Source organism: Balaenoptera physalus, assembly GCF_965194825.1.
Source record: "Balaenoptera physalus genome assembly, chromosome: 2".
Classification (NCBI taxonomy): domain Eukaryota; kingdom Metazoa; phylum Chordata; class Mammalia; order Artiodactyla; family Balaenopteridae; genus Balaenoptera; species Balaenoptera physalus.
In genome coordinates this window covers 49,263,813-49,291,435 of record NC_138883.1, presented here as the reverse complement: position 1 = coordinate 49,291,435, position 27,623 = coordinate 49,263,813, and the positions used below count along the sequence as shown (strand labels likewise).

The window sequence follows — 27,623 nt, the reverse complement described above, 5'->3', positions numbered from 1 at the left end:
TTCACCCACCCAGCGATCGGTGATTGGATTAGGCCATCCTGCATGCAGGACCTCTGGCTTGTGTGTGAATTAGTTTATGTGTTCGTGGCCCCACTTCTGCTAGAGAGAACCCACAAAGCTAAGTTTTGGAGCAGGTCTCTTTTCTAACTGCCCATCAAAGCTACTTGGGTTTAATTATGTGAAAATTGTTATTTTTACTTTTACCGTTTTACTTATATGGTAACTTAGCATTTACTTCTTGTGTAATTATTTTGTGTATCATTAAACTATATCAAACTAATGCTGTTGTAAGTTTAATACGAAAGGAGGGTAATTCTTAGGTGGGAAGGATCAACTCAACAAGTGCTCCCAGTCTGCCTTCAGACTCCCTTCTCTACTTTTTCTTTGGAGGATTTTAAGGGTGAATAAGAGTTGCCATTTGCTTACAGTGTGCCTAACTTCAAACCAGTTTGTTCCATGGAGCTTGTAACCTGTACTCAAAGTATATTGGAGAAATCATCAGGTGAAAGGTTAAAGTCAAAACAATAGGAGAAAAGGAAACAAAAATGATCAAGTGTTTTGTTTATGAGGATATCACATAGCGGCAAAAATTCAGAAACTGTTAATTTCCATTAACAAACCTTATTATGGGCTTGAAATCACTGATGTATCACTAATCTTGAGTAACAGCAATAAAATCTGTTGTGTTGGGGAAATTATAGAGTAAAAAATAGAAGATATAGGTAACACACATGTATTCTACTTCAAAGCTGTGTATCTGATTCAGTTTTTCACTTGTCTCTTTATTTTAGGATGAGTAGTATGTCAGCACTCTTTCAGCTGTCTATGTGGATCAGGGTATGGGCTAAAATTTTATTTCCATTTTAAACATTTTGACACTGTCACTTTTTAAGAAATGACCATGTTTTTAGTTTATTTTTTTCTTTTGATTTTAGACTTGCCATAACTATTTTATTGAAGACCTTGGATTACCGGTTTGGGGATCATATACAGTGTTTGCCTTAGCAACTCTGCTTTCGGGACTATTATTAGGACTTGTAAGCACTTCATTTTCGGAGTACTGGGAAGAAAAATATTTTAGAATTTCATAATTCAGTATAGTTTCACTAGCTTTATATTGTACATCATATTTCTTATGTTTATTTTTGCAGTGCATGATATTTGTGGCAGATTGCCTTTGTCCTTCAAAAAGGCGCAGACCACAGCCATACCCTTCCAGTAAGTATATTTTTAAATGTTTATTTATTTATTTATTTATTTATTTTAATATCTGTATTTTTATTTTACTTTTTTTTTTTTTTTTAAAGAGCTCCTGACTTATTTATTTATTTATTTTTATTTTTTTGGCTGTGTTGGGTCTTCGTTTCTATGAGAGGGCTTTCTCTAGTTGCGGCAAGTGGGGGCCACTCTTCATCGCGGTGCGCGGGCCTTTCACTATCGTGGCCTCTCTTGTGAAGCACAGGCTCCAGACGCGCAGGCTCAGTAGCTGTGGCTCACGGGCCTAGTTGCTCCACGGTATGTGGGATCTTCCCAGACCAGGGCTCTAACCCATGTGCCCTGCATTGGCAGGCAGATTCTCAACCACTGCGCCACCATGGAAGCCCCTTAAATGTTTATTTTTATTCACTATAATCCCATTGATTTCTGTAATAAACACAATCACACATAAAACAAATTGCCTTTCTAGCTTAGGTTTCTAAATATGGAGTGGTGGGGGAAGAGGGATGTATATTTTATGTAAGAATGACAGCCCATTGGATTTAGAAACATAGTTTTTTTTTGGTTTTTATAGTGTGGAGAATTTTAACACTGCATATAACTTATAGATATTTGATAACCATTGACCTGATGTCAGTTTGTTTGAAAATTCCGTGATACTCATGGATCCATTTGAATATACTTGGGTCAAAAAAAGTTGAATATATTCCACTCTTGAAGTCTTTTCATTGGTATAGTGACCACATTTGAAGCTTTTTCTTTGTATACTGGTCAAGTCTAAGTTTTTCTGTTAGGTTATTGGGAAAAGCAAATCCTGTAGCTGCTTGAGGATTCTCACTGACACTGTATTTTACTACACGATGGGTTTATAGAATTAGAATATTCACTGCTGTTTATCTTAATATAATTACCTACCAATCATTTATTTTTAATCTTGAAAATTATACTGTTATGAAGGCCCTCTTATTTGCTGTTTGTAAAGAGCTTTCACTTTCTGTCGTCCCATTTGCTTTTCAGTAGCTCTTTAAAGTAGACTGCATAAGTGATACTCTTCCCATTTTGTGGTTGAGGAAACTAAAGCTCAGAGAGATGAACTGTGTTTCCAAGTTCACACAGAAATGACGGAGCTGAGAGTAGAACCTAAACCAGACTTTTGGCCTGACATTTCTGTTCTCTTGTGTTTCGTGACTTAGGACTTAAACTGAGGTCAAAACTCCTGAAATGAAATCAGTGGAGATTGCATTTACAGTATTCCTCGTCTGTCGAACAACTGATAAGGTTTTTTAAAAAATTTCTTAGATAGTTGCATTGATGCTAAGAAGGACACAGGTAGGGGAGGGAATAATTTTATCCACCAAGGGCCACTGACCTGTAGGAAAAAATATAATAAGCACAGATTACTTAAAAGACAATTGGGCTTCCCTGGTGGCGCAGTGGTTGAGAATCTGCCTGCCAATGCAGGGGACACGGGTTCGAGCCCTGGTCTGGGAAGATCCCACATGCCGCGGAGCAACTAGGCCCGTGAGCCACAATTACTGAGCCTGCGTGTCTGGAGCCTGTGCTCCGCAACAGGAGAGGCCGCGACAGTGAGAGGCGCGCGCACCGCGATGAAGAGTGGCCCCCACTTGCCGCAACTAGAGAAAGCCCTCGCACAGAAACGAAGACCCAACACAGCCATAAATAAATAAATAAATAAAAATTTAAAAAAAAAAAAAAAGACAATTAAGTCAGTGAATGTACATTTTATATTTATTTTGCTTCAGAAACCTTAAGCCTAACAACAGATTTGTCTCTTAATAATCTGTGACGCAACTGATACTAATGCATACTTTAATGTGATATTACCCCTTCTGCAGCAGGCTACAGGATTTTTGAGTTGTTTTCCATTATGTGTGTTTGGCTTAGATTTTGAGTTGCTAGGGAAAGATCCAACTGAGTCTAACTTTAAGCAAAATCAGAATTTATTGGTTCACGTAGTCAAGAAGCCTGAGGGCAGAGTTGATTGGATCCTGGGGCTCAAATGTTTTTATGTTTCTGAATTGCTCAGTTCTCTGTGACTTTGCTTGCTCCATTTTGGGCTCTTTTTAGTCCTGAGAATAGAATGACTATAGAAAGCTATAGCTCATCCCGAGTAAGAAGGAAATATACTTCTGCCTGTACTCACCTATCTTTTGGAAAAATTCTGGTGTATTCCGCTTGTATAGAGGGCTCACTTTTTGGAACAGTCACTGTAAACCAGGGTTTCTCAGCCTTGACACTGTTGGTCTTTTGGGCTGGATAATTCTTAATCGTGATGAACTCTTTTGTACATTATTGAATGTTCAGCAGCATCCCCCTGGTTGCCAGTAGCACCGCCCCTCTCTGTTGTAGCAACCAAAAATATCTTCACACGTAGCCAAGTGTTCCCGAGGAGGCAGAATCACCCCTGGTGGAGAACCACTGCTCTACACTGTCGTTTGTGCTCACCACAGCCACCTGGGGTGTGGCATAGGGAAGGGGTAACCCAACAGGAAGAGGGATGCTAGGCAGACCAAACAACAGATTGTCCACTTTACGGTAATTCCTTCCCGTAATTTCTTCTACCTTGCACCCCCGTGTTCTTCTTCCCGCTCCGTTCCGAGTTGCCTAGGATTAGGGACGGTCTCGGATCACTGAACAGAGAAAAGCTCATTGGCCAAATTCTGTGTTCTGGATCTCAGTAACATGGTGTGTTCTAAGTTTACGTTAACTAGCAACAGTCCCTATTAACAAAGGGAGGGGGGTATGTGTGTGTGTGTGCATATTAAAAAATTAATTGAGCTGTATACTTAAGATATGTATCTTATATTATTTGTAATTACACCTTAATAAAATTACACATGTGGAGAAGTGGAAGCATCTTTATGAAACCACTTGAAAAAAAACATGGCTAGGAAAATAGCCTTCAACTTAAGTGTCTGATTCCTTTTCTCCTGGGAGCTGAAACAAGGGTGGTATTGAAGTTTGTCTTAGTATACCTCTTAGCTAGAAGATTTAATAGCAAGTTAATATAAGATTGTTATATTTAATGCAGTCTGTTTTCTTACAACATCCATATGCACAGCATTAATTCTGGTTCATTAATTTCAGTTCAGTTTATGAATAGGTGGATAATAAGAATGAATTTGGTAAGTAAAATGGATCTTCCAAACCAGTTATTTTTACAGTATCAGTTGTTCTTGAAGATAGCTTTTTCATTTTGGAAATCCAAACATGATTGATAAATAAATGCCAAAGCAATTTATGGGCGTATGAATTGTGTCTTGATTGTATTCTTAACACAACTCTAATACATCAACAAAAGAACATTTCTGGTTTTTATCTTTAAGAAAAATTATTACTAGAATCTTCTCAACCTCTGAAAAAAGTGGAGGAAGAACAAGAGGCTGATGAAGAAGATGTTTCAGAAGAGGAACCTGAAAGCAAAGAAAGAATAAACACAGACTCTGCACAGAATGCCATAAGACAACGTTCTGTGGCTCCTTCATTGGCCACAGATAAATCTAGTTAATTTGTACAAGTATATGCCTATGATTCTGACAAAAACAGAAGATGGATCATTTCATTTGGTTTGAAGTGAACTGTGACTTGCTTGTACATTGCAGGGTTCAGTCTAGATTGTCATTAGGTTGAACAGTCTACCTTCAGGAAATAAAAGTAGCACTATGTGAAAACACAGGATTTGAGAACAGTATGGTGGTTCAAACAGTTGTTTAATTTTTGAAAAATCTGGTGCCAAGCAATAAGATTTCTGTATGTTTGTTTCATAATAACCTTTTCAAGTCTGAGTTGAAAAATTACATTTCCCAAGTATTGCATTATTGAGGTATTTAAGGAGATTACTTTAGAGAAAAAGGTTTCTCATTTGATACAATTTTTCTCAGTTTCACTGTGTGAAAAAAAGAACATATTTCCCATTAATGGGAACTTTGCCCATTGTCTCAAGAAATGTGTATTTCAGTGACAAGTCTGAGGTCCTTTCAGAGGTAAAGTCCAAAATTTAGTCATAGCTTTAGAGTATGCAACTAATAAAAGCTACCTTACTTTAGTTACAGTTTTCTACATATGATAATACAGGATATGTTTAGGAAGATTTTATAAGCCCATGGTGTTGTCTTGATTCCTATAAAAGGTTGGTTGCCTTTTTGTTCTCCTCTGTTCAGTGTATGATTTGTATTTTTCTTACCATGAGTTACATTTTTCATTTTCCAAATTGGATAATTTCTTGGAAATCTTTTTCATGTTTTAATAAATTGTTTCAAACTGAAGTTTACTGAGGAATCCTTAAAAGTGAAGAGGCATCTACTGATAATTTAAAATCTTGGCTACTTGTTTCAGATTTTACATCATTCTTGTTGAACCTCTACTTGAACTTTTTTTGGATGTGAAGGTGAACAGTCCTGATTTTTATTTGATTTTGTGGAAAAGCCTTGGTATTTTACATTTTGAAAATTCACAGAAGCTTAATTTGATATAAAGTTAGCATTCTACTCAGGAAAAAGCATCTTGTAGTGTATGTTTTCGGTGTATATTTGTCCTCATACAGAAAGTTCTTAATTGATTTTACAAAGTCAATGTATGCTTGATGTCTTAAACTCATAAAAGTCTTATGTTTTTGAAAAGACAAACTCCATATTCTACTGTACTTTCTGTTGTGTGGTATTTCACAGGTGGGTATCAGCAAGGTGGGACATTTAATATATTTTTACTCCTTGAAGAGTTTAAGAATAGAGTTTTCACTTTACAGCAAAAGAGGGGGTGGGCGGATGTGTGCGGTGGCAGTAGAGAACTGTATTAGCTACAAGAAGGGGAAAAAGCATAAATATTTAGAATGGATCACCTCTCCATTATGGTAATAGACAATTTCTGTAATGTCCCCTTTCATCTAGGTTCTGCTGCTGTGTGAATCCATTAGACTTACAATATCATAATGTACAACAGTTTTCTTTAAAGGCCTGTCCTTTAGAATATTAAATATTCTGCCATTGAAGAGTTTGGATGTGTAATTTTGTGATTCTTTAGAAAAATAATCTAAGCACAAAATAAACTTTTCTAAGCACTTCACTGAAGCTGAAGGCAAGTGTGATTTCTAGTTGCATATTTAACGATGCTTAATTAATTTGCATTTAACAGTGTTCAAGTGAATATTTGTGTCACTGTGTATATACTTGATATGTGTAATCAAAAGGCTAGAGTCATACACATCTGTTTCTGTCACTTGAGATGATAGAGAAATGCTGCTCGTTAATTAAGCGTTCTATTTTTCTAGTCTTGTAGTATACATGACAGTATATTTTTAAGTGATTAAAAAATGCAATATATACAGAAGATTACAAGTAGGCTGAACATGTAGAGACTTGATATTTCAGAAAAGAGATGATCTTGTGTGTCTTCAGGTTTGTCACTGTAGACATCTGAATAATCAATTTTCTGTCACACCAGAGGCTTACAGAAACTATATTGGGATCATTTTACCTTCAACAGACCCCTTTTGTTTCTGCATTGGTTTAAAGGGGCTCCACATGGCAGCTTAGCAACAGATCGTCTAGGAGGGAATAAGGTGCAATATCAGCATCCTGGAGAACGCTGCTCCCCACACTGCCTCAGTCATTCAGCTCCACCACTGAAGTATTGAAATCTGATCACTCCACTAGAAAATGCAGTATTCTACCACCTATTGCCTAAATACTTAAATGGGCAAGACTGACAATAGTTTTAATGAAGGTTCCATAGGGAACATTTTTCATTCATTGAGTATTGGAGCTGTGCTATTTTCCTGTAATAATTCATTTAGTCTGACTCCAGTATGTGATATCTGAGCATTACGTGTCATTCAGGTGAACAGGCTCAGAGAGCTATGGCAGAAATAGGTACAATTTGAAACCACAAGATTTCAAATCATGCTTTTTTTTTTCAGCATGAGTACTGCAAGTTTAGCAATTTATATATGAAATGACAATATAAATATAAAAATTTCACTCTTACCAGAATATTGCAACAAATTCTATTCAGAAATACCAGAATTCAGTACTTGCAGTCTTGTGTTTTGGGTACTGCATAAAGAATCGAGGTTATTACCATAAATGATGCCTTTGAAAGCAGTTTTCTCTCTAGTCAGTTGTGTTCTTATTGAGCCCGATGCATAAAAAGGCATAGTACTGGACTTGTGATTAGATAAACATTTTTGAATGAACATTTTAACTCATTTTAAAGTTACCTAGGATATTCTGATTCATTGCGTAATTTAAGTTAGAATTCTTTCGATAATTTTTTTTCCCAAGCTTTACTGAGGTATGATTGACAAATTACTTTTTTTTTTTTTAATTTAGTTTATTTATTTATTTGGCTGTGTTGGGTCTTCGTTTCTGTGCGAGGGCTTTCTCTAGTTGCGGCGAGTGGGGGCCTCTCACCGTCGCGGCCTCTCTTGTTGCGGAGCACAGGCTCCAGATGCGCAGGCTCAGTAGTTACGGCTCACGGGCCCAGTTGCTCCGCGGCATGTGGGATCCTCCCAGACCAGGGCTCGAACCCGTGTCCCCTGCATTGGCAGCAGATTCTCAACCACTGCGCCACCAGGGAAGCCCTGACAAATTACTTTCGATGTGGGTCTTTTATTAATCATAATTGTTTTGGGTTGGAATTTAAATGAGTGGTCATACTGAGTATAATTGTGTAATTCTAAAAGTAAATTTTAAATTGAATATCCTACTTGCAGATTTAGATATGTTGGCATTTCATATCCAGCAACTTTTGCACCTGTTTTAGAGCCATTGAAATTAGAAAAACATAAGTTTAAATTGGAACTTTGATAATCTATAAGAAGATTCAGTTACATACTTGAACTAAACATCTAAAATGTTCCTTCTCCTTTAATGATTTTTTTTATTTTGATTCATTCATTACAAATGGTGATAATATCAGTACTGTATTGTGGCCATTAATGAAATCAGCTGTCCTTCCTTTCTACCCATTTGGCTATGTGTGACAGTACTTATAAGCCTGTTCTCATTGTAGTATCACAACTCAGACTGGTTGTATCCTGAAAATGAAAATATAAGAAGTCAGTTGAACAAATAGAGGTTTGATTTATCTGAAACTTCTTTTAAATCTAAGCATAATTGAGAGAGTCATGTTTTAAATTCATTGAAAATATCTTGATACTTCACTTGGAAGAATAACTTAAGTAATTAAGTGTTTTTTTAAACTTCCTAAGCTTCAGTGCTTTACTAAAGCATGTAGTAGAAAGAAGGTTGCTAGTGGGTTAGAATGTATCAACTCAAGTAAGTACTTAGGAAGTTTCAACATATTGCTACCAAGGCATTCCTAAGAAACCTTCTCTAAACTTTAGTCTTTCTGTTGCCACAGAATCAAGTATATACTTGGTTGGAAATTGTAAATGCTCTTAACCCTATCCCTCTGGCCCCAACCCAACTAATGTTCCTGAAACTACTTTAACATATGAACTGTTGTTCTCTGAGCCTGCCTCATGCCATCTGTTGGTTCAAGAGTCAGCTCAAATCCTGTGAGTCCTTTCTGGCCCACAGTCATTTATTTCAGAAAGAAACGATTTTGTGGGTTTCTACCATTCTCTGGCAGTTAAATCATATACTATCTTGTAATATTTCTCCTCTTGCATTTATTATACCAATTAACTGACATGGAGCAACCACAATACATCTCTAGGCCTCTATTTGTGAGTAAAGTGATTTCGGAGGTTCTCTACCTTCAACAAGATAAACATTGCTCTCATCTGTTGTCTCGAAAAGCTGACTGTCAGCTCTTTGAGGCCTGGAACTTAGTTTGATATGAAATGTAATGTTGGGGGGAGACTTCTGGGCAGAGGTCAAGGGACCTGGCTTCAAATCTTGTCTCCGCCCCTGACCAGGAATGCAACTGCCGCCTCTCTGGACATTGATTTTCATATTTATGAAATGAGGGTAAGTTGAGTAGTCTAGTGTTCAGATAAATGACTTTGGGGAAATTCTTGAAATGAACATTCAAGTTATTTGTAACTTTAGCTTCCTGGGCAAGTTTCCTAGAATATTAATGCCTTGTGAAGGAAGACAGTCAAATAGTAAAGCTATTAACGTTGACAGTAAGCTGTGTGAGTGTCACTAGGAACTCACTTGGGTCCTCAATCTACTGAGATGGGGGAGCAGGAAAAGAAAAACTCTTCTGCCTTTACTCTCATGTCATCCTTCACACCAGAACCCAGATTTTAAGTTCTGCATTTCTTTGCAGCCCTGTGCTTCAGGGGAAGCTTGACTCCGTCCTCGCTTACTAGGGGCAAGTTTAAATCCTATTTTATGTGGATTTTGTGTTTAGTATGCAAAATCTTACGTGTCATTTTGACAGTAACTTGAGTCTTCTCCTGAGAACAGGAGCAGTGTAAATTTGAAGGTGGTAAGAAAGAATTATTTTGCCATTTTGTCCCCTTTGAGGAGGAGGAAGTAAAAGCTGAGGTATGTTTATGTCTTCTGAAATATGTGGGTTGGTTTTTTTTAGTTTATTTTTTGTTTATCGTCAAGATTAAATGAGATAATGTATGTGAAAATGCCAGTTATAACTTAGCACGTGCAAACTGCTCAATATGGAATGTTTCTTAATCTAATGTTTATGAAAGGGGATTTCAGTTGAATAGCCCTACTGCTTAATAGACTATGTAACTTGCATTGTAATTTGAGCTATTTTTGAAGGCTTTTTTTGCAGACCTGCAAAGAGTATGATTACTTTTTTTGATATGATTTTTGAGCTCCTTATCAATGGATGCTTTGACACATCATTGCTGGAGAAGCCAAACGACTCGATAACTTTCAGTTAGATACAGCATGTAAAAATTATTTTGTTATGTTCGGTGTTTATGTATGAGTTCAGATTGTGCAATGGCCGCAGCCTTCAGGTTGATTTTTAATCAGAGGATACACAAATTGTACAAAACGATGTTACGTGTTCTCCCCCTTGCATATGAGCTTACAGAGAAATTATAGTACACAAGAACAGGACAATGTGGTGAGTTTTTTTTTTCATTAAATTAAAGGACCATCTTTTATTCTGATATATTCTTCTACTTCTTAATGCTTTTAAAATTAAAAATGCTAAATTAAAAAAAAAAGTTCAGAGTTGACAATCTCTTGTGAGTATCCCAGATTTGGAGAGTTTTACTGGGCCACAAAATTTTGAACTCTGAGAACAAACTCATCTAGTCTGAGATGAGTAAACTGAAGTTTCTTCACTAGACAGCTCATAAAAGGCAGTAGAAAGTGAGGATTCAGGTCTCCTCACATTAACTGCTTTCTTCCTACTTCACGAAGTTTTCTCTGAGTGGCGTTAGTGGAAGCCATACCATGTTATACCACTGCAAACTTAAATGCGCTATTCGTGTTGTTAAATGGAACCCAAGTCTTTGATCAAAAAGGGCTGTTGGCTTATAGATCTATCAGGTGACAATTACTGTACCACTTAGGCCTGTAGTCTCATTTCTCTATGTGTCTGTGTTGGAAAGACAGAATCATCAAGGTGAATGATTATCTTTCAAATTTAGTTGCATTAATAACATTTCTGCCTCTTCATATAGGGAGATGAGATTGAATCTGATGCTTGGTACTAAGGAACAGAAAGACCAGTTAGGTACACTGAGGTTCTGTAGCCTTTTTTTTTTTTTTTTCTTTTTTTTTTAGTTGAAGCATCATTATAAAACTTATACTAAGAAGAGAATTGCCCAAGTTAAGTTCATGTGGATCGCATTCATGTCTTGGCACTATGACAGCTTAATGTTTGCTGAATGTATTCATTCTGCAATGTTTACCGCTGACCTTGAGGCAGACCGCCAAAGAAAGCTCCGATGGTGCCAGTTATCAGACTTTGTACAATAAAAATTTTATTACAGTATTTTCTATACTCTGTCTCATGATCCCCATTGATTTACATTATCTCTAATGTGAGGTATTGTTAAAAACGCTTTACTTGTGTGTATTGCTTTAGAGTTTACCAAGGGCTTTCCAAGCTTTATTTCATTTGGGTCTCATAGAAACCTTGATTTTAGGGTAGGTATTATTATTATTATTATTATTATTTTACAGATAAGAAAATTGAAACTCTGAGAGGCCAAGAGACCCGCTTGAGATTACACAACTAGTAAGTGCTGCAATTAAGACTCGAACCTAGGATTGCTGACTTTAGTATAGAGTTAAATGTTTCTCAGATTATCTTCTGTAGAACACTAGTCCCACAAGATGTTTCACGAAGAAGATCTTCATGGTGAAATGAGTTTGGGAAAGCCTGTGTATGTTGTTCCTTCTGGATGCTCATAATACATCAGTCCCTGTACCAACAAGACCAGTTTACCTTTGTTCAACCTGATATTTCCCAGATTTATTTGAATATAGAACCCCTTTTAAAACTAACACACTCTAAACACCCCAAGGCATTAGTATTCCTTAAAGTACACTTTTGGGGGAATATTAGTGTAGTAACTTTTCCTATACTGTACTACCCTAATCTTGTATGGAACTTTTTGTATGGTACTTTATAATTTAAGCTTTGTACTCTTGTCGAATGCTAGCTTCCTGAAAATATACCAAAATCATCCTATTGATAAACTAAAGCTGAGTTTATTGCTTACTATATATGGTAAGGCCGGTCACTACATTGACAGTCTTAGTAGTGTCTTGGATAGAGGCAGGTTATTGAGTTCTTTTGGGATCTGGTTTAAGGTGATTTTTTGATTTGAGGGCTTGTTTATGATGGGACATATTAGGGACTAGGGTTTTAAAGCAAATTTTGAAAAGTAAACAGTCATTCAATGCCATCTATTGTTCTGAGAAGGGAGTATAAACTTGGCTGAGGGTAAGTTAAATAGTCTAGTGTTCAGATAAATGACATTGAAGAAGTTCTTGAACAATGAAGCTATTTGCAACTTTAGCTTCCTGGGCAAGTTTCCTAGAATATAAATGCCATGAATGAAGACAGTCGAATAATAAAGTTGTTAATAGTAAGCTATGTGGGTGCAAATGGGTTCAGTTATCCGTATGGCCCCCTTACTGCCATTCTTTGGCCTGAGCTGAAGGATTCACAACTGGGGATGTGATCTCACGATCTTGACTGCAGAGCTTCACCGCTATTTGTGGCATCATTATCATGTATCAGGTTTCCTAGATGGTTGTTTCAACATCCATAAGTGTGAGATTTTTCTGTTCTTTTACTGGATCATTTTTTTAACCATGTGGTGGGATGACAGTTGCATGGTGGCTATAAAACTTGTAGTCACCCATCTGAGGCCCTGTATAACAAATAGCAAGGGAACGGTTATGACCAGAGTTTATAGAGTTATAATGCATGAGCCAAGAGTGCCCAAATTAAACTGAAAGAACAGATTTCATTTCCAGTGTAATGAGCCTGCAGTACCAAATATGGGATTATTAGCCAAATTACCCAATTTTGTAATTTCTTTGTTAGTTTACCAGATCTCTTTAGTAGTAATAAAGATGTCCTAGAAGTTTGGAAGGATATAAGCTCACCATTTCCCCCTACCTGCCTAAAACAGCACATGCTCCCCCTCAAGACACCAATATTATATCTAATGGGCTCTTATTCCATTTAATTTCCTGAACCTCTTGGATGAGGAGTTCCTTGGTGGAATTTTATAGCCTTGGTGGCTTTGTCTAGCTCCCCTTTGTCTGCTTTTCTCTGAATCATAGCATGTCAGACTATCCTGAGGGCAGGTATCCATCTATCAAGGTAACTACCCCCTGTCCATTTTGCAGGTAGTAGATGGTGGGCTTTTGTGTTTAAGACATAGGGGACTTCCCTGGCATTCCAGTGGTTAAGAGTCCATGCTTCCACTGCCAGGGGCACAGGTTCAATCCCTGGTCAGGGAACTAAGATCCTGCATGCCGCGAGGGGCAGTCAAAAAAAAAAAAGACGTAATTGTGTTACAAATTCAATTCTGTGTTACAAATCTGGTCATTGGTGCCACCCAGTCATCTATTTTTGGTCAAGATACCCCTATGGGTTGTCAAATAGTTTTTTATGATTTGGGGGCCACTTAAGAGTAGTCTGGCTCCAGGTGATAAAGTGTCAAGACCATTAATTAGGCAGATCTAAAGTGAAAGAAATAGTGTGTTTTACCTATAAAACTGGATAAAGTGAGACAGCTTCCAAATATGCACCATCTATTCCCTAGTTCTGTCCCAAGCTCTGTATCTGTGAAAGCTAGCTCCCACAGAAGGTCCCAAGTATTAGTTTTGGTGGAGACAAGGGTATTTTTTTTTCACCTAGATGATCATCATCTAGATCTATGATGATAGGGGATTTTAGATTTCTGGCTATACTTGTGTTTGCCATCCAAAAAGTCACCTAATAAAACAGTTGTCAGTTACCCAGAAAATCATCTGATATCATTACAAGGAAGTAGAGCCAAGGAAAGCTGGGCGCTCCTCCCAAAGGAAAATGTGTACAATTGCAGCAGTTAGTTTGATTGCATGCTTTAACCAGTTCATGAGTAAACTGTCTATTCCTGAAGACTAAATCTTTGGTTTTAGGTTGTGCAAGGTTTAGGAGGATTTTGAGGAAAGGCTGCTCATACCCGTTGATGACAAGGCTGGGTGTATTGCATGAGCTCCTTGCAATATTTAGTCATGTCTACTTGCTAGTAGTGTGTGGAGTCTAGGATCAGATGAAATATTCCTAGATGTCTGGACAGGCCTGTTACTTAATCATAAGCCAAGAGCTGATGAAGCCCAGAGGAGTCATTAAAGCCAATGAGAAGATCTTAGACCATAGAGCTTTGAGAGACTGAGAGCTTTGCTAAATTGAGTTTCAGAATTCCACTTGCTCTTTCTACTTTTCCTAGAAATTGGAGGCAATATGGATACAGGCATACCCCATTTTATTGTGCCTTTTTTTATTGCTCTTTGCAAATACTGTGTTTTTTACAAATTGAAGATTTGTGGCAGCCCTGTGTCGAGCAGGTAAATCGGCACCATTTTTCCAACAACATTTGCTCACTTTGTGTCTGAGTCACATTTTGGTAATTCTTGCAGAGTTTCAAAGTTTTTCATTATTATATTTGTTATGGTGATCAGTGATCATTGATATTACTATTGTAATTGTTTTGGGGTGCCACAAACTGTGCCCCGCTAAGATTGCAACCGCAATCGATAAATTGTGTGTGTTCTGACTGCTCCACTCACCAGCTGTTCACCCCCATCTCCTTCTCCTTGGGCCTCCCTGTCTCCTTAGAAACAGCAATATTGAAATTAGGCCAGTTAATAACCCTGCAATGGCTTCTAAGTGTTTCAGTGAGAGGAAAAGTTGCATGTCTCTCCCTTTAAATCAAAAGCTAGAAATGATTAAGCTTAGTGAGGAAGACATGTCAAAAGCCGAGACAGGACGAAAGCTAAGCCTCTTGTGTCAGTTAGCCAAGTTGTGAAGGAAAAGGAAAAGTTCTTAAAGGAAATTAAAAGTGCTACATGAATGTTAAGAAAGCAAAACAGCCTTATTTGCTGATATGGAGAAAGTTTGAATGGTCTGGATTGAAAATCAAAACAGCCACAACATTCCCTTAAGCCAAAGCCTAATCCAGAGCAAGGCCCTAACTCTCTTCCATTCTGTGAAGGCTGAGGGAGGTGAGGAAGCCGCAGAAGAAAGTCTGAAGCTAGCAGAGGTTGGTTCACGAGGTTTAAGGAAAGAAGCCGTCTCCATAACATAAAAGTGCGAGGTGAAGCAGCAAGTGCTAATGTAGAAGCTGCAGCAAGTTTATCCAGAAGATCTAGCTAAGACCATTAATACAGATGGCTACACTAAACAACAGATTTTCAATGTAGACTAAACAGGCTTATATTAGAAGATACCATCTAGGATTTTCATAGCTAGAGAGGAAAAGTCATGCCTGGTTTTAAAGCTTCAAAGGACAGGCTGACTCTTGTTAGGGGCTAATGCAACTGGGGACTTTAAGTTGAAGCCAGTGCTCATTTGCCATTCCGAAAACCTGAGGGCCCATAAGAATTATGCTAAGTTGACTCTGCTTGTGCTCTGTAAGTGCAACAAGGCCTGGCTGACAGCACATCTGTTTACAACATGGCTTACTGAATATTTTAAGCCCACTGTTGAGAACGACTATTAGGAAACAAAATTCCTTTCAAAATGTCACTGCTTATTGACAATGCATCTGGTCACCCAGGAGCTCTGATGGAGATGTACAATGAGATTTATGTTGTTTTCATGCCTGGTAACATCCATTCTGTAGCCCACGGATCAAGGAGTCATTTCGACTTCCAAGTCTCACTATTTAAGAAATACATTTCTTAAGGCTAAAGTTACCAAGGATAGTAATTTCTCTCATGGATCTGGACAAAGTAAATTGAAAATCTTCTGGAAAGGATTCATCATTCTAGATGCCATTAAGTGCATATGTGATTCGCAGGAAGAGGTCAAAATATCAACATTAACAGGAGTTTGGAAGAATATGATTCCAACCCTCCTGGATGAATTTGAGGGGTTCAAGACTTCAGTGGAGGAAGTGACTGCAGATGTGATGGAAATTGCAAGAGAACGAGAATTAGAAGTGGAGCCTGAAGGTGTGACTGAATTGCTGCAATCTCATGATAAAACTTCAATGGATAAGGAGTTGCTTATGGATGAGCAAGGAAAATGGTTCCTTGAGAGGGAGTTACTTCTCTTGAAGATGCTGTGAAGGTTGCTGAACTGACAACAAAGGATTTAGAATATTAGATAAACTTAATTGATAAAGCAGTGGCAGGGTTTGAGAGGATTAACTCCAATTTTGAAAAAAGTTCTACTGTGGGTAAAATGGTTATGTCAAACAGCTTTACATGCTATAGAGAACTCGTTCGTGAAAGGAAGAGTCAGTCGATGTGGCAGACTTCATCACTGTCTTATTTTAAGAAAAAGCACAGCCACCCCAACCTTCAGTAACCACCACCCTGATCAGTCAGCAGCCGTCTACATGGAGGCAAGACCCTTCACCAGCAGAAAGATTATGACTCACTGAAGGCTCAGATGATGGTTAGCATTTTTTAGCAATAAAATATATTTTTTTAAATAAATATATTTATTTATTTATTGGCTGCATTGGGTCTTCATTGCTGCGCGCGGGCTTTCCTTAGTTGCAGAGAGCAGGGGCTACTCTTCATTGCGGTGCTCAGGCTTGTCATTGTGGTGGCTTCTCTTGTTGTGGCGCATGGGCTCCAGAGCGCAGGCTCAGTAGTTGCGGTGCACGGGCTTAGTGGCTCCGCGGCATGTGGGATCTTCCCAGACCAGGGTTTGAACCATGTCCCCTGCATTGGCAGGCGGACTCTTAACCACTGCGCCACCAGGGAAGTCCCCAATATTTTCAAATTAAGGAATGTCCACTGTTTTTCTTTAGCTATAATACTATTGCATACTTACTAGACTAAAATATAATGTAAATATAACTTTTGCATGCACTGGGAAACTGAAAATTTTGTGTGACTCGCTTTATTGCAATATTCATTATTGCAGTGGTCTGGAACTGAACCTGATGTATCTCCAAGGTTTGCCTGTACAAACTTTCTGATTAAGTGGTAGGGCTTTACCTACCACTTATTAAAGCTCTTTAATAACAGTTCCAGAAAAATTGCTGCCCCTGACACTAGAGAGATAGATTTGAATTCCCCAGGTTGGGGCATGAAATATGGTAGTTTCTCTCCTACTGTAGAGCCAGAGCTTTCTGGCAAGGAAAGACCCGTCTATCCTGAGAATAAGCAAATAATGACCAGGGCATATTTAAAACCCATAGCAGTGTGTACTGGTATGAAATCCATTTGGACATGTTCAAAGAGGACCTGAATGGGGAGCTTTTGTCCATGTTCAACTTTACAGCTTTTCCAGGGTAATGCTGGTGGCATGAAACATGCACCAGCAAATTTAGCAAACTTTCCCTACTGTGATGAGTAATTTTGTGTCAACCTGACTGAGCTAAGGGTTGCCCAGATCCTGGTAAACATTATTTTTGGGTGCATCTGTGAGGATATTTCTGGAAGAAATTAGCATTTGAATCAGTAGTCTGAATAAAGAAGATCCACCCTCACCAATGTGGATGGACAGCATCAAATAAGTTGAGGGCCCAAATAGAACAGAAAGGCTGAGAAAGGGTAGATTCACTCTCCTCTTACCCTTGGACACCAGAGCTTCTGGTTTTTGGGGCTTTGGACTTGGACTGAATTTTATCACTGGCTTTCCTGTTTTGCCAGCTTGCAGACAGCAGATTGCCAGCCTTTGTAGCCTTCATAACCATGTGAGCCAATTTCTGTAATAAATCTCTTCATATATATATATGTGTGTGTGTGTATATATATACACACACACACACACACACACACACACACACACATATTCTTTTTTTATGTGTATGCTTGATGTTGTCACAGAGGTCCCTTAAACTGTACTCATTTTTAAAATTTGTTTTTCTTTTTGCTGTTCTGACTAGGTGATTTCCATTATTCTATCTTCTGGATTGCTTATGCATTCTGTATCACCTAGTCTGCTGTTTATTCTCGCTAGTGTATTTTTCGTTTCAGTTATTGTGCTCTTTAGCTCTGTCTGGTTTTGTGGGTTTTTTTTGTTTGTTTGTTTTTTTATTTATGGCTGTGTTGGGTCTTCGTTTCTGTGCGAGGGCTTTCTCTAGTTGCGGCAAGTGGGGGCCACTCTTCATCGCGGTGTCTGGTTCTTTTTATATTTTCTAATTCTTTGTTAAAATTCTCACTGTGTTCATCTGTTCTTTCCTCAAGTTCAGTTATCATTCTTATTATGATTGCTTTGAACTCCTTATTAGGGAAACTATCTCTGTTTCATTAGCATTTTCTTCCTTGTTCTTTTGCTTAAAACATGTTCCTCTGCCTTCTCATTTTGCTTAACTTTCTCTGTCTCTATAAAATTAGGTAAAACAGTTACATATCCCAGTCTTGATAGCATGTCCTTGTGTGGGAGCCTCCCTTTGTGGTTGGCATGTGCCCAGCAGCTTTGGTGGGAGAGCTGGATCTGAAGTGAACACGGGCTGCATCTCCCCCCAAGGGTGTGCTGGCAACCACAGTCTTAGTGAGGCGGTAGGGCTAGAGCCAGAGCCAGGTGCAAGCTGGGGTTTCTCCTAGGCTCCATGGCCATCACCACCCTATGGGGGAAAGGGGGTGGATCAGGGCCTGAGGGTCTGGAGCAGGAGCCCTGAGGGAGTTGGGTTTCTCCCAGGTGTGATAGCAGTTTCTGCCTTGGTTAGGGGCATGACTGGTGCCTGAGGGCTTGGGGGTATAGTCCTCTGCTGGTTTCACATTTTCCCCCAGTATGTGTGCCTTGGTTAGAGGCTGGATCGGGACTGTAGAGGTTGGTACTACACTGCTGAGCTGGTTTCTCTCCCTCCCTAGTGTGTGCACTGATGCACATGCTGGCAATGGCTGCCTCTGGTCAGGAGGGTCCCAGCCAGCTTCATTTCACTCAAGTGTACACATCCTCCTTAGCAGCCTCCACCTTAGTGGGAAGCAGCCCTGGAGCAAGAAGGGCTGGAGCAGGAGCTTGGTGTGGGCTGGGGGATACACCAGGGCAGTCCTGGGAAGCAGGCCAGAGCCCCAGGCAGTTTTTAATCTGTTGCATCCACAGTGTGACTATGAGTAAGCAAGTCTGTGCACGTGTTCTTCAAAAGTGGAGTCTTGGTTTCTTACAGCCCTCCAGTAAGCCCCAGTCGTTTTCAAACTAAATAAGGGGGCTTGTCTTCCTGGTGCCAGACCCCGTGGCTGGGGTACCTAATATGTGGCTTGAATCTCTCACCCCCCCAGAAAGGATCCCTGAGCCTGTGATCCCTCTTCTTCTGTGTCTCCTACTAGGGGTGTAGATCCCAACCTGACCACTTCTCCCTTCCTAACAGAAGCCATGTGGATCTTTCTTTACAGCCTTGGTTGTAGAAAAGCTATCCTGCTAGTCCCCAGGTTGATTTCAGCAAGAGTCACTCTATATGTAGTTGTAGTTTGGAGGTGTTCGTGAGGGGAGGTGAGCCCAGCGTCCTCCTACTCTGCCTTCTTGATCTCTCTCCTATAATTATACGCCTTCTATTGATTCTGTTTCTCTGGAGAACCCTAATATGTGAACCAATGTTGATTCAGTACAGTGGCCAATTTTTCCTTACTGTGGTGAGTAATTTCATGTAAACTTTACAACATTCCATGCTGAAAACGCCAGAAGTGATCTTTATATGATTTGCATCCAGATTTCTCCCAGCACCTCTTTTTGACTCTGGATCTAATTGCTGGCATTCTGTAATAGCCTTTTTGAGTCTCTTTAAAAATTTGGTCTTTTGGGATTTCATGGATGCTAGGATCTTAGCAAGAGATGCCTGTCTCACACACTGATCAGCTAGGATATTTTGTTGAGGGTTAGCCCTTTTGGGGGTGAGTTCTGACCTTTTTAATAACTGGCACCTTAGGAAGTATTAGAGCACTTAAAAAAATTCTTTATTTTGCTAACTGATCTTAATTGGATTTCCTGCTGAAACTAAGAACTCTTACTGTATCCAAAGCATTCTAAAATCATGGTCTACCCCCAAAGCATATCTGCTATCAGTTTATATATCAATGCTCTTATCTTTAAGTAACCAGCAAGCCTTGGTGAGTGTAATGAGTTCTGCCATCTAGGCAAATTTTGCCTCTTGCAAGGGGTCATATTCTAGAGGTGAAGTGAGACCTGTTATGGTGTATCTCTCCTAATATTTTTCTCTGTAGGTCTTAAGATATGATCCATCAACAGAGAAGTTTAAGTCTGGATTTTCTAATGAATTAATTTGGAGTATAGGTCATACACACATAGAGGTTAAACAGTCGGGGGTTTCTCGTTCTCCAGGTAATAGAAGAGTAGCAGCATTTAAAATATTGTAACAATGAATGAAATATGTGGAAGAGAAAATAATACGATTTCGATTTCATAGGGGGTAAGCCCACTTGCTCAGAAATGTGTATTTTCAGCAAGCAACACAGATTGTACAGCATAAGATGCATCAGGTTTAAAGGGGACCCTAAAACAAAATCTGCAGAAGCCTCCACTAAGTTAGATGCTGTAGCTATTGCCCTTACCAGGGCAGTAGGTTTTGCCACTAGGTCAAGAAGAAGATTGTAGTAAGCCTTTGGCCCCCAGTGATGCCCATGAAATTAAGTCAGAACATTAAAAGCTTGTACAGATTACTCCCATACAAATAGGCAGAGAGATTTATAGTAACTAGGAATCCCTAGAGTGAGACATTGTTGAAGAGCTCAACTTTGCTGTTGTAGCACAAAGACAGCTTTGGACCCTCTGTAAATAAACGAATGGAACTACGTTCCAATAACATAATATTTACAAAACAGGTGGTGATATATGGATCTTTTCTTTTATTGAAGAATAAAATTTAATATTAATATTTATTGTGGTTACTGATATATTTGGAGTTCTTTCTACCATCTTATTTTGTGCTTTGTGTCTTGATTTTTATATACATATTGTCTCCTTTCTTTTGGCTTGACAGAGATTTAACAATTTTTTAAAGAAATTCCATCTTTCTCCTTCATTGAAAATGATGCTATTTTAATTTTTTTTGTGGTTCTAACAAGCATGTTTAACTTAACAACTTCAAAATGTAATCACTATTTTTGCCCATCTCTCAATATATATGCTATAATTTTTAATTTTAGTTCTCTATCTTTAACTCCACAATTTAGATAGTACTATTTTGTTGCTGTCTTATACAATGTTAATTTCTATTTTCCCATATAGTTTTCATTTATTTTGCTCACCATTGGATTTTGTGTCATGTACCATGATTTTGGGCCCATTTTACTTCCTCCTGGAGTAGGTCTTCTGAATTTTAGAAGCCAGTTATTAGAATAATTTTTTAAAGGTGATGTCTTTTTTCCTCTGACTGCATATATGATCTGCCTTTTGTTGTTCTGTTGTGTCTAGGTGTGTATCTCTTTATTTAAGATTTTTAGGATTTATCTGACTTCTTGAATCTGAGGATTTGTGCATTTTATCATTTTTGGAAATTTTTCAGCTGTTATGTCTTTAAATATTGACTCATCCCTATATTATCTATTAGCTCCTTCTGACAGTCTTATTAGAGCTATGCTAAACATTCTCCCTCTGTTCTCAATATCTATCAAATTCCCTTTTAAATTTTTTATCTCTTTATTATTCTTCCCTCCATTCTGAATAATTTTTTCAGAACTATCTCCAATAGTAATTCTTTCTTTATTCATGTCTAATCTTCTATTTCATCTCTTCATTGAGTTTCTAAATTCAATTATATATTTTTAATTTCTAGATACTCTAGTTATGAAATCTGCTATTTATTTTAAATACTATCTTTTAAATATAGTCAATATAATTATTTTCAGTCATTGTGAGTCTGATGTAGTTGTTTGTGTTCTGAGTGTCAGTCGTGTATGCTAATTTGTTTCCTTCTGTGCCTAAGAATTTTTGATCTTAAGGTCATATTTACTTTATCTGTAAATCCTTGGAGGCCTGGCTTTAAGGTATTTTCCTCTAGGATTTTCATTTATTTCTGCCAGTCACTTGTGGTGTCTTAAAGTAAATTCTCACCATGGAGTTTTTCACACGTGAAGGTGGTACAGATTTTGTCTTTGTGTGCAGGGCCACCTTGTGGATAGAAACTCCCAGAGAAGACTTTTCCTTTCTCCCAGAGCTAAGGTGAAACAGGCACATTTTCTTATGATGTCTGTATTTATCTTATGTCTGAAGGAATTACTGGCAAATTTCACCTCATCTGACCTGTCATCCTAGGCTTTTTCTCCGGTGCCCCTGTTTTTATAAAGACCAAAAAGCTGGAAATCGAATCTACCAATGGTGGGCAGAAGCTTCAGTGGTAGCTGTTAGGTCTTCCACTTAGCTGTCTCACTGGATTCAAGTTTTTGCTTCATGTTTGGCCTGTGGAGAGTTTCTCCTTAAATGCCCAGCCATATATTTAAAGAGACTTAAAATAACATTTATCTAGACCTTTTAGGTGTCTGTCTTAGGAGTTTTTCTTGAGTTATCCACTTCACTAAATTGCCTAAGGCAGAAGTACTCTCTTATTCTTTTTTGTATTGTGGATTTACACTTAAAAAAAAAAAAATCTCCTTGCCATCACTTCAGCACTGTTTTGAGAAAATTAAAGATTAACAGAAATGTTTTATTGTGGAAGATCATTTAACTATTACATTTGGGACCTTATTTATGCTGAAGCATAGGGGTGACTTCACAAACACAGAATTGAGTTTAAATTTATAGGTGAGTCCTGAAATTGTGTGATGCTTTTGTTCCTCCCTTTTATTTTCAAATATTGTTATTAAATCAGTTGGGTTTGACAGATGAATGTATGTATCTAAGGGTATGTTCCTGCATCATTTCACTCAGTTAGGCTGTGCTAACTGATAGTTTCAAATGATAAATTCTACTCATTTTAGTGAAATTTAAAAATGATACAAAGTAGATATCACAAAGTTATAAATATGACTTTTACTTCTGGATATACTTTCCATTATGTTAGTTCTTTATTAAATTTATAAAGGCCAGAGAATGACCTTTCATGAGGCAGAAGAGAAATTATAGAGAAAATACTTGAGAGTTATTGCGTTAAGATCTTATTTAGATAAAAATCTATGTTTTGCCGCAGAGGACAAAATAGTTAATTAACTTGGTAAAGATAAATTTTCTCTCTCCTTGAAGAAGGCACATTTGTAGTTAGCTTTGTGCCTGAGGTTGGATTGACTCAGCAACAAATTGTCAATCATTACTGTAGAATGCAAATCTCATTTATTTGGATAGAAATTAATAGAGCAGGGGGTTCTGAACTTGTGATCTGGACTTCAGAAGGTTTGAGATCCCCTGAAATTATGTAGTTTTGCACATATATTTATATTCATGCATTTTCTTTGGGCCAACCAACCCCCTCCTAGACCCTCACATCCCCTTGGTACATTTGTGCAGTGCAAGCTGTATAACTGTGTGGGGTGGTTAGATTTCCTAAAAGCTTGCATCCCATAGTTTGAGAAATGGAAAAAGATGAATGAAAGCAACATGATTTGATATACTGAGGAAAACTTGTTTCATGCGGACGGGATTTAGAAACTTAAAAGTCATCCTCATCAGGTGTGTTAAATATGGAGATAACAAGAGTAAACTTAGAGTCAAACGTCATCATTTATTTTTAAAATTAAGGTATAGTTAATTTACAGTGTTGTGTTAGTTTCAAGTCTACAGCAAACTTCCCTGTGTTATACAGTGTGGGTCCTTGTTGTTTACCTATTTTATATATAGTAATGTATATATAAAATAGGTAAACTCCTAATTTTTTTATTAGGATGTATACACATGATTTTTTATTCGTTTGTGTGTGTGTTTACCACACCTGGGAGAAGCCATTCATGACAGGAGAAGTAGCTCTCTTGCAAATCTTCCAAAACCTTGCTGGATTTCTTGACTAGGTTTAAAATACACTATATTTAGTAGCTGACTATTTTCCAGCTGAAATTTCAGACTGGCAAGGAACATGGGTACTGGCTAACCAGAGTCTTAGTTCACAATTCCTATATTTTCTTCTTAAAGGAAGTAGCTAATACATCTTTTAAAGAAAACAAACTAATGTATTACCATAAATAAAGGAAACACAAGGAGAAAAGAGCAACAAAAGTTTTGTATGCCAAACATAAAATAATGTGATTGTGGTTACCATAAATTGATACGTAGCTGTTTTGTTAAAAATTGTTTCAAGTATCGATAGCACTGAATTTATTTTTTATTAAAAAGCTGAATGTAAATTTTGCTAAGTTATATTTCTTTTAGTCTCCTCTGCCTTTTTTGTTCCTTGTATAAGTAAACCAAATATTTCCTATCTGGTATTTCACAAAAGAAATCTCTCCCTTAAAAAAAAATGTGGGGGCTTCCCTGGTGGCGCAGTGGTTAAGAATCCACCTGCCAATGCAGGGGACACGGGTTCCATCCCTGGTCTGGGAAGATCCCACATGCCACAGAGCAACTAAGCCCGTGTGCCACAACTGCTGAAGCCTGTGTGCCACACCTACTGAAGCCCGGGCACCTAGAGCCTGTGCTCCACAACTAGAGAAGCCACTGCAATGAGAAGCCTGCGCACCGCAATGAAGAGTAGCCCCTGCTCGCCGCAACTAGAGAAAGCCCGCATGCAGCAACGAAGACCCAACGCAGCCAAAAAAAAAACAAAAACAAAAATGTAGGCCTTACATTTTATGTAAACAAGCCAGAAATACATCTTTTTCCTTCCCAGGTCAAAATGTTCTCATTTTTCATCTTTGCTGGCTAATAATGGACTTCTTTAAGAGCTCAGGTACTTAAGAAGTTGTTGAGCAGTGCTGATGAAGTCTTTTGACAGTCTTGTTTTCCATGTGGCAAGAAGAAAACCCATCTTGAGCTGGTTCCTGAGTTGACTCTCCATGGATGAGGAATGCCCTCTGCTTATTCTGTCACTCTCTCAAAGAGTTATTACTCCTTCAGGGATCACTTCACAACCTACCTCCATCTGGAACAGGTTGTTCACTGGGTAGAATTCTCATTTGCGGATATCTTTATGGCTATTTTATGTACTTGGTAATATACTCCCACTGATTGATATCTATTTCATATTTGTGTCTGCAACTTACACTTAAAGGCAAGCCTGTATCTTTTTCTTAGCTTGTGTCTCCGCCATCCCTTCCTTCACACTCCCTTCCCACCCTGCTCTCCCTGCCCCCCAAAAGCAGAGCCTAGGACAAAGACTGGTGAGCAAGTAATTTGTTTGGACGTGATCGCATTGAGCAAGGGTAAGGAATCAGGGGAATTGAACAGGGAGGGAGGAAAAACTAATACAGTGATACATTATTAAGTTGTCCATACCTATGGGTGATTGGTGCTCAGTATTGATGGGATATTCTTTTAAATGTGTCTCAGAACTGTTTGCCTGGGGAACAAAAGGAGAGAGCATTTATCCATTGGTTTCTGCCTCCTGTTGACTAAGGCTGGCCATGCAAGTGTAAACTCCAAAAGGTGGGACCAAAGGATGTACATCGGTGCCTAAGAGGTGTCCGTTAAAATTTCGTGAAACTAATAGGCCCCAGCTCAATTCTGAGCACATAGTATGCATCTAGTGACTACTTGGTTATATTTCTGAAAATATGGAAATACCACAAATAGCTCATTATTATTCTTATTTCCCCAAATCTGCTAAATGGCAAATAGGCTCTATTTTATTTTATGATGTTTTAAACAAAGTATGGTTCTGCTGATGTTTTCTCTAGTGTCCAACATTCTTCCTACAGAATTTACACCAATAACTGCAGAGGGATTTAAGCTCAGTAATTATAAAAAGGTATTACACATGTAATAACCTCAGAAATTGTCACATGGACATGTTTTCACTTCACAGAAACACTTCTTAATCCTTTAAAAAGCTTTCTAATTTGAAATAAGTGTAGACTTACAGAAAAGACGTGCAAAAATAATACAGAGAGTTCCCATATGCCCTTCACCAGCTTTCTCTCATGTGTATACTTATTCAACAGAAAAATCAGGAAATAAACATTGACACTCTACTATCAACCAATCTATAAACCTTATTCACATTCAACAGTGTTCCCACTAACGTTGAAGAAATCCTTCTTCTGGTCCCAGATTTAATCCAGGATCACGTACTCCATTTAGTTGTCATGTCTCTGTTATCTCTCTAATATTCTTTGTCTTTCATGACCTTGACACTTTTGGGGAGTACTGATCAGTTATTTTGTAGAATATCCCTCGTTTGGGTTTGTCTGATGTTTTCTCACGATTAGACTGAGATGATGAATTTTTTGGTAAGAATACTGGAGAAGTTATGCTGTGCCCTTCTCAGTGCATCCCATCAGGGGTACGAGATGTCACCGTGTCTTATTACTGGTGATGTTCACTTTGATAAGTTGATTAGGATGCTGTATGCCAGGTTTCTGTGCTGTAAGGTGACTATTTTTTCCCTTGGTAATCATTAAGTGTCTTGTAGGGAGATGCTCTGAGACTACGCAAAAATCCTGTTTCTCATAATACTTTTGCCTGCTAATTTTACCATCCATTGATGGTTCTTCTATGCAACATTTATTAGGTATGGTGTCTGCCTAACCCTGATTTTCTATTTCCATCATTCCTTCCACATTTATTAATTGGAATGCTGATTTATTTTATCAGTTTTGGACTCATGGGTATAATCCATCACTATCATTATATATATTGTTGCTCAGATATCAAAATGTGTGTTGTTCCTGCCTTAGCTCCTTCCATTTGGCTCCTGCGTCCTTTCGGCATGCCCCTATCATTTTTTGAGCACTTCCTTATTTTCTGGCACCAGAAGATGTTCCAGGTGCATCTTCTATTTTTCCTGTCCCAGGCTTGGAACCTACCATTTCTCCAAGGAGCTTTGGTTCCATTTATTGGAGAATGGTATTTGGAAACCAAGATCTTGGAGCGAGGTGTGCTCATTGCTTCTAGGCCCTCTCAGAGGATAGAGCTAGGAAATATATGTATGTATATTAACCCATGCACACACACACGTTTAAATCTATTTTTATAGCTTTCCATCTGTACAAATATTAAAAACTATGAATTCATATTGGCACCTCCAATTCCAGTCCAGTACTATAGGATTCATTCCAGCCCCTTACCCCCTCTTCCTTATTTGTAATGTCTTTCTTTGATAATGAGAAACCTGGCTCCCATAATACATAATATATTTACTTGTTTGTTCACAACCAGTATTCACAAATTTACTAAGTAGAGTACAATATTTGTACACATTTCTTTTTGTCTTTGCTTCTTTTTGTAGTAGATCATCAAAATACTGCTTCTTAGGATAGCTCTTCCTTCTCCCACCTCTTTCATATGGGAACATTATTCATCTGTAATCCAGTTAAGTTTGTTTGTTACTGTTTATTCCATTTTGGGTTCTCCCCACCTCCTAGTTTATTGTAATCATTTATTTATTTTTTGGGTATGGGAAGCATTACATTGTTTTAAGTATCAGAGTTATTTAAAACAAAGTACACTCAGAATATTTCCACTCCCTCCCATCACTACCGTGTTTCTCTTTCCCCATTTTTTTCTGCCCTGTTCCCACTCACTGTAGGTAACCAATCTCATTAATTTAGGGTTTATCCTTTTGGCATTTCATTTGTACAAATGAATATTTGTACAATCATTTGTATACAAATGAATATTTGTACAATCATTTGTATACAAATGAATATATATAGAATATTATATATGTGAATATTCAATGTATATATTCATATCCCCTTCTGCCTTATATGAAAGGTAGCATACTATAAATACTCTTTCATTTTGCTTTTTAAATTTAATGTGTCCTGGAA

At 38.0% G+C, this 27,623-nt stretch overlaps 1 protein-coding gene across 7 annotated transcripts in view; it reads left to right on the top strand.

Annotated features, from left to right (window-relative positions):
- The window catches only part of TMX1 (thioredoxin related transmembrane protein 1), a 110,954-nt gene that overhangs the window by 8,236 nt on the left and 75,095 nt on the right, over positions 1-27,623 (top strand). For 3 of the 7 annotated variants that reach the window (XM_082448417.1, XM_082448419.1, XM_082448418.1), the window contains exons 5-8: positions 792-837; positions 936-1,037; positions 1,152-1,218; positions 11,313-11,367. In XM_082448417.1, the coding sequence (XP_082304543.1) occupies positions 792-837; positions 936-1,037; positions 1,152-1,218; positions 11,313-11,367 (270 nt within the window). Of the gene's footprint in view, positions 1-791; positions 838-935; positions 1,038-1,151; positions 1,219-4,565; positions 6,232-11,312; positions 12,783-27,623 lie in introns of those variants that run through there. The other 4 variants (XR_014260245.1, XM_082448415.1, XM_082448416.1 and 1 more) reach the window with 3 other exon arrangements.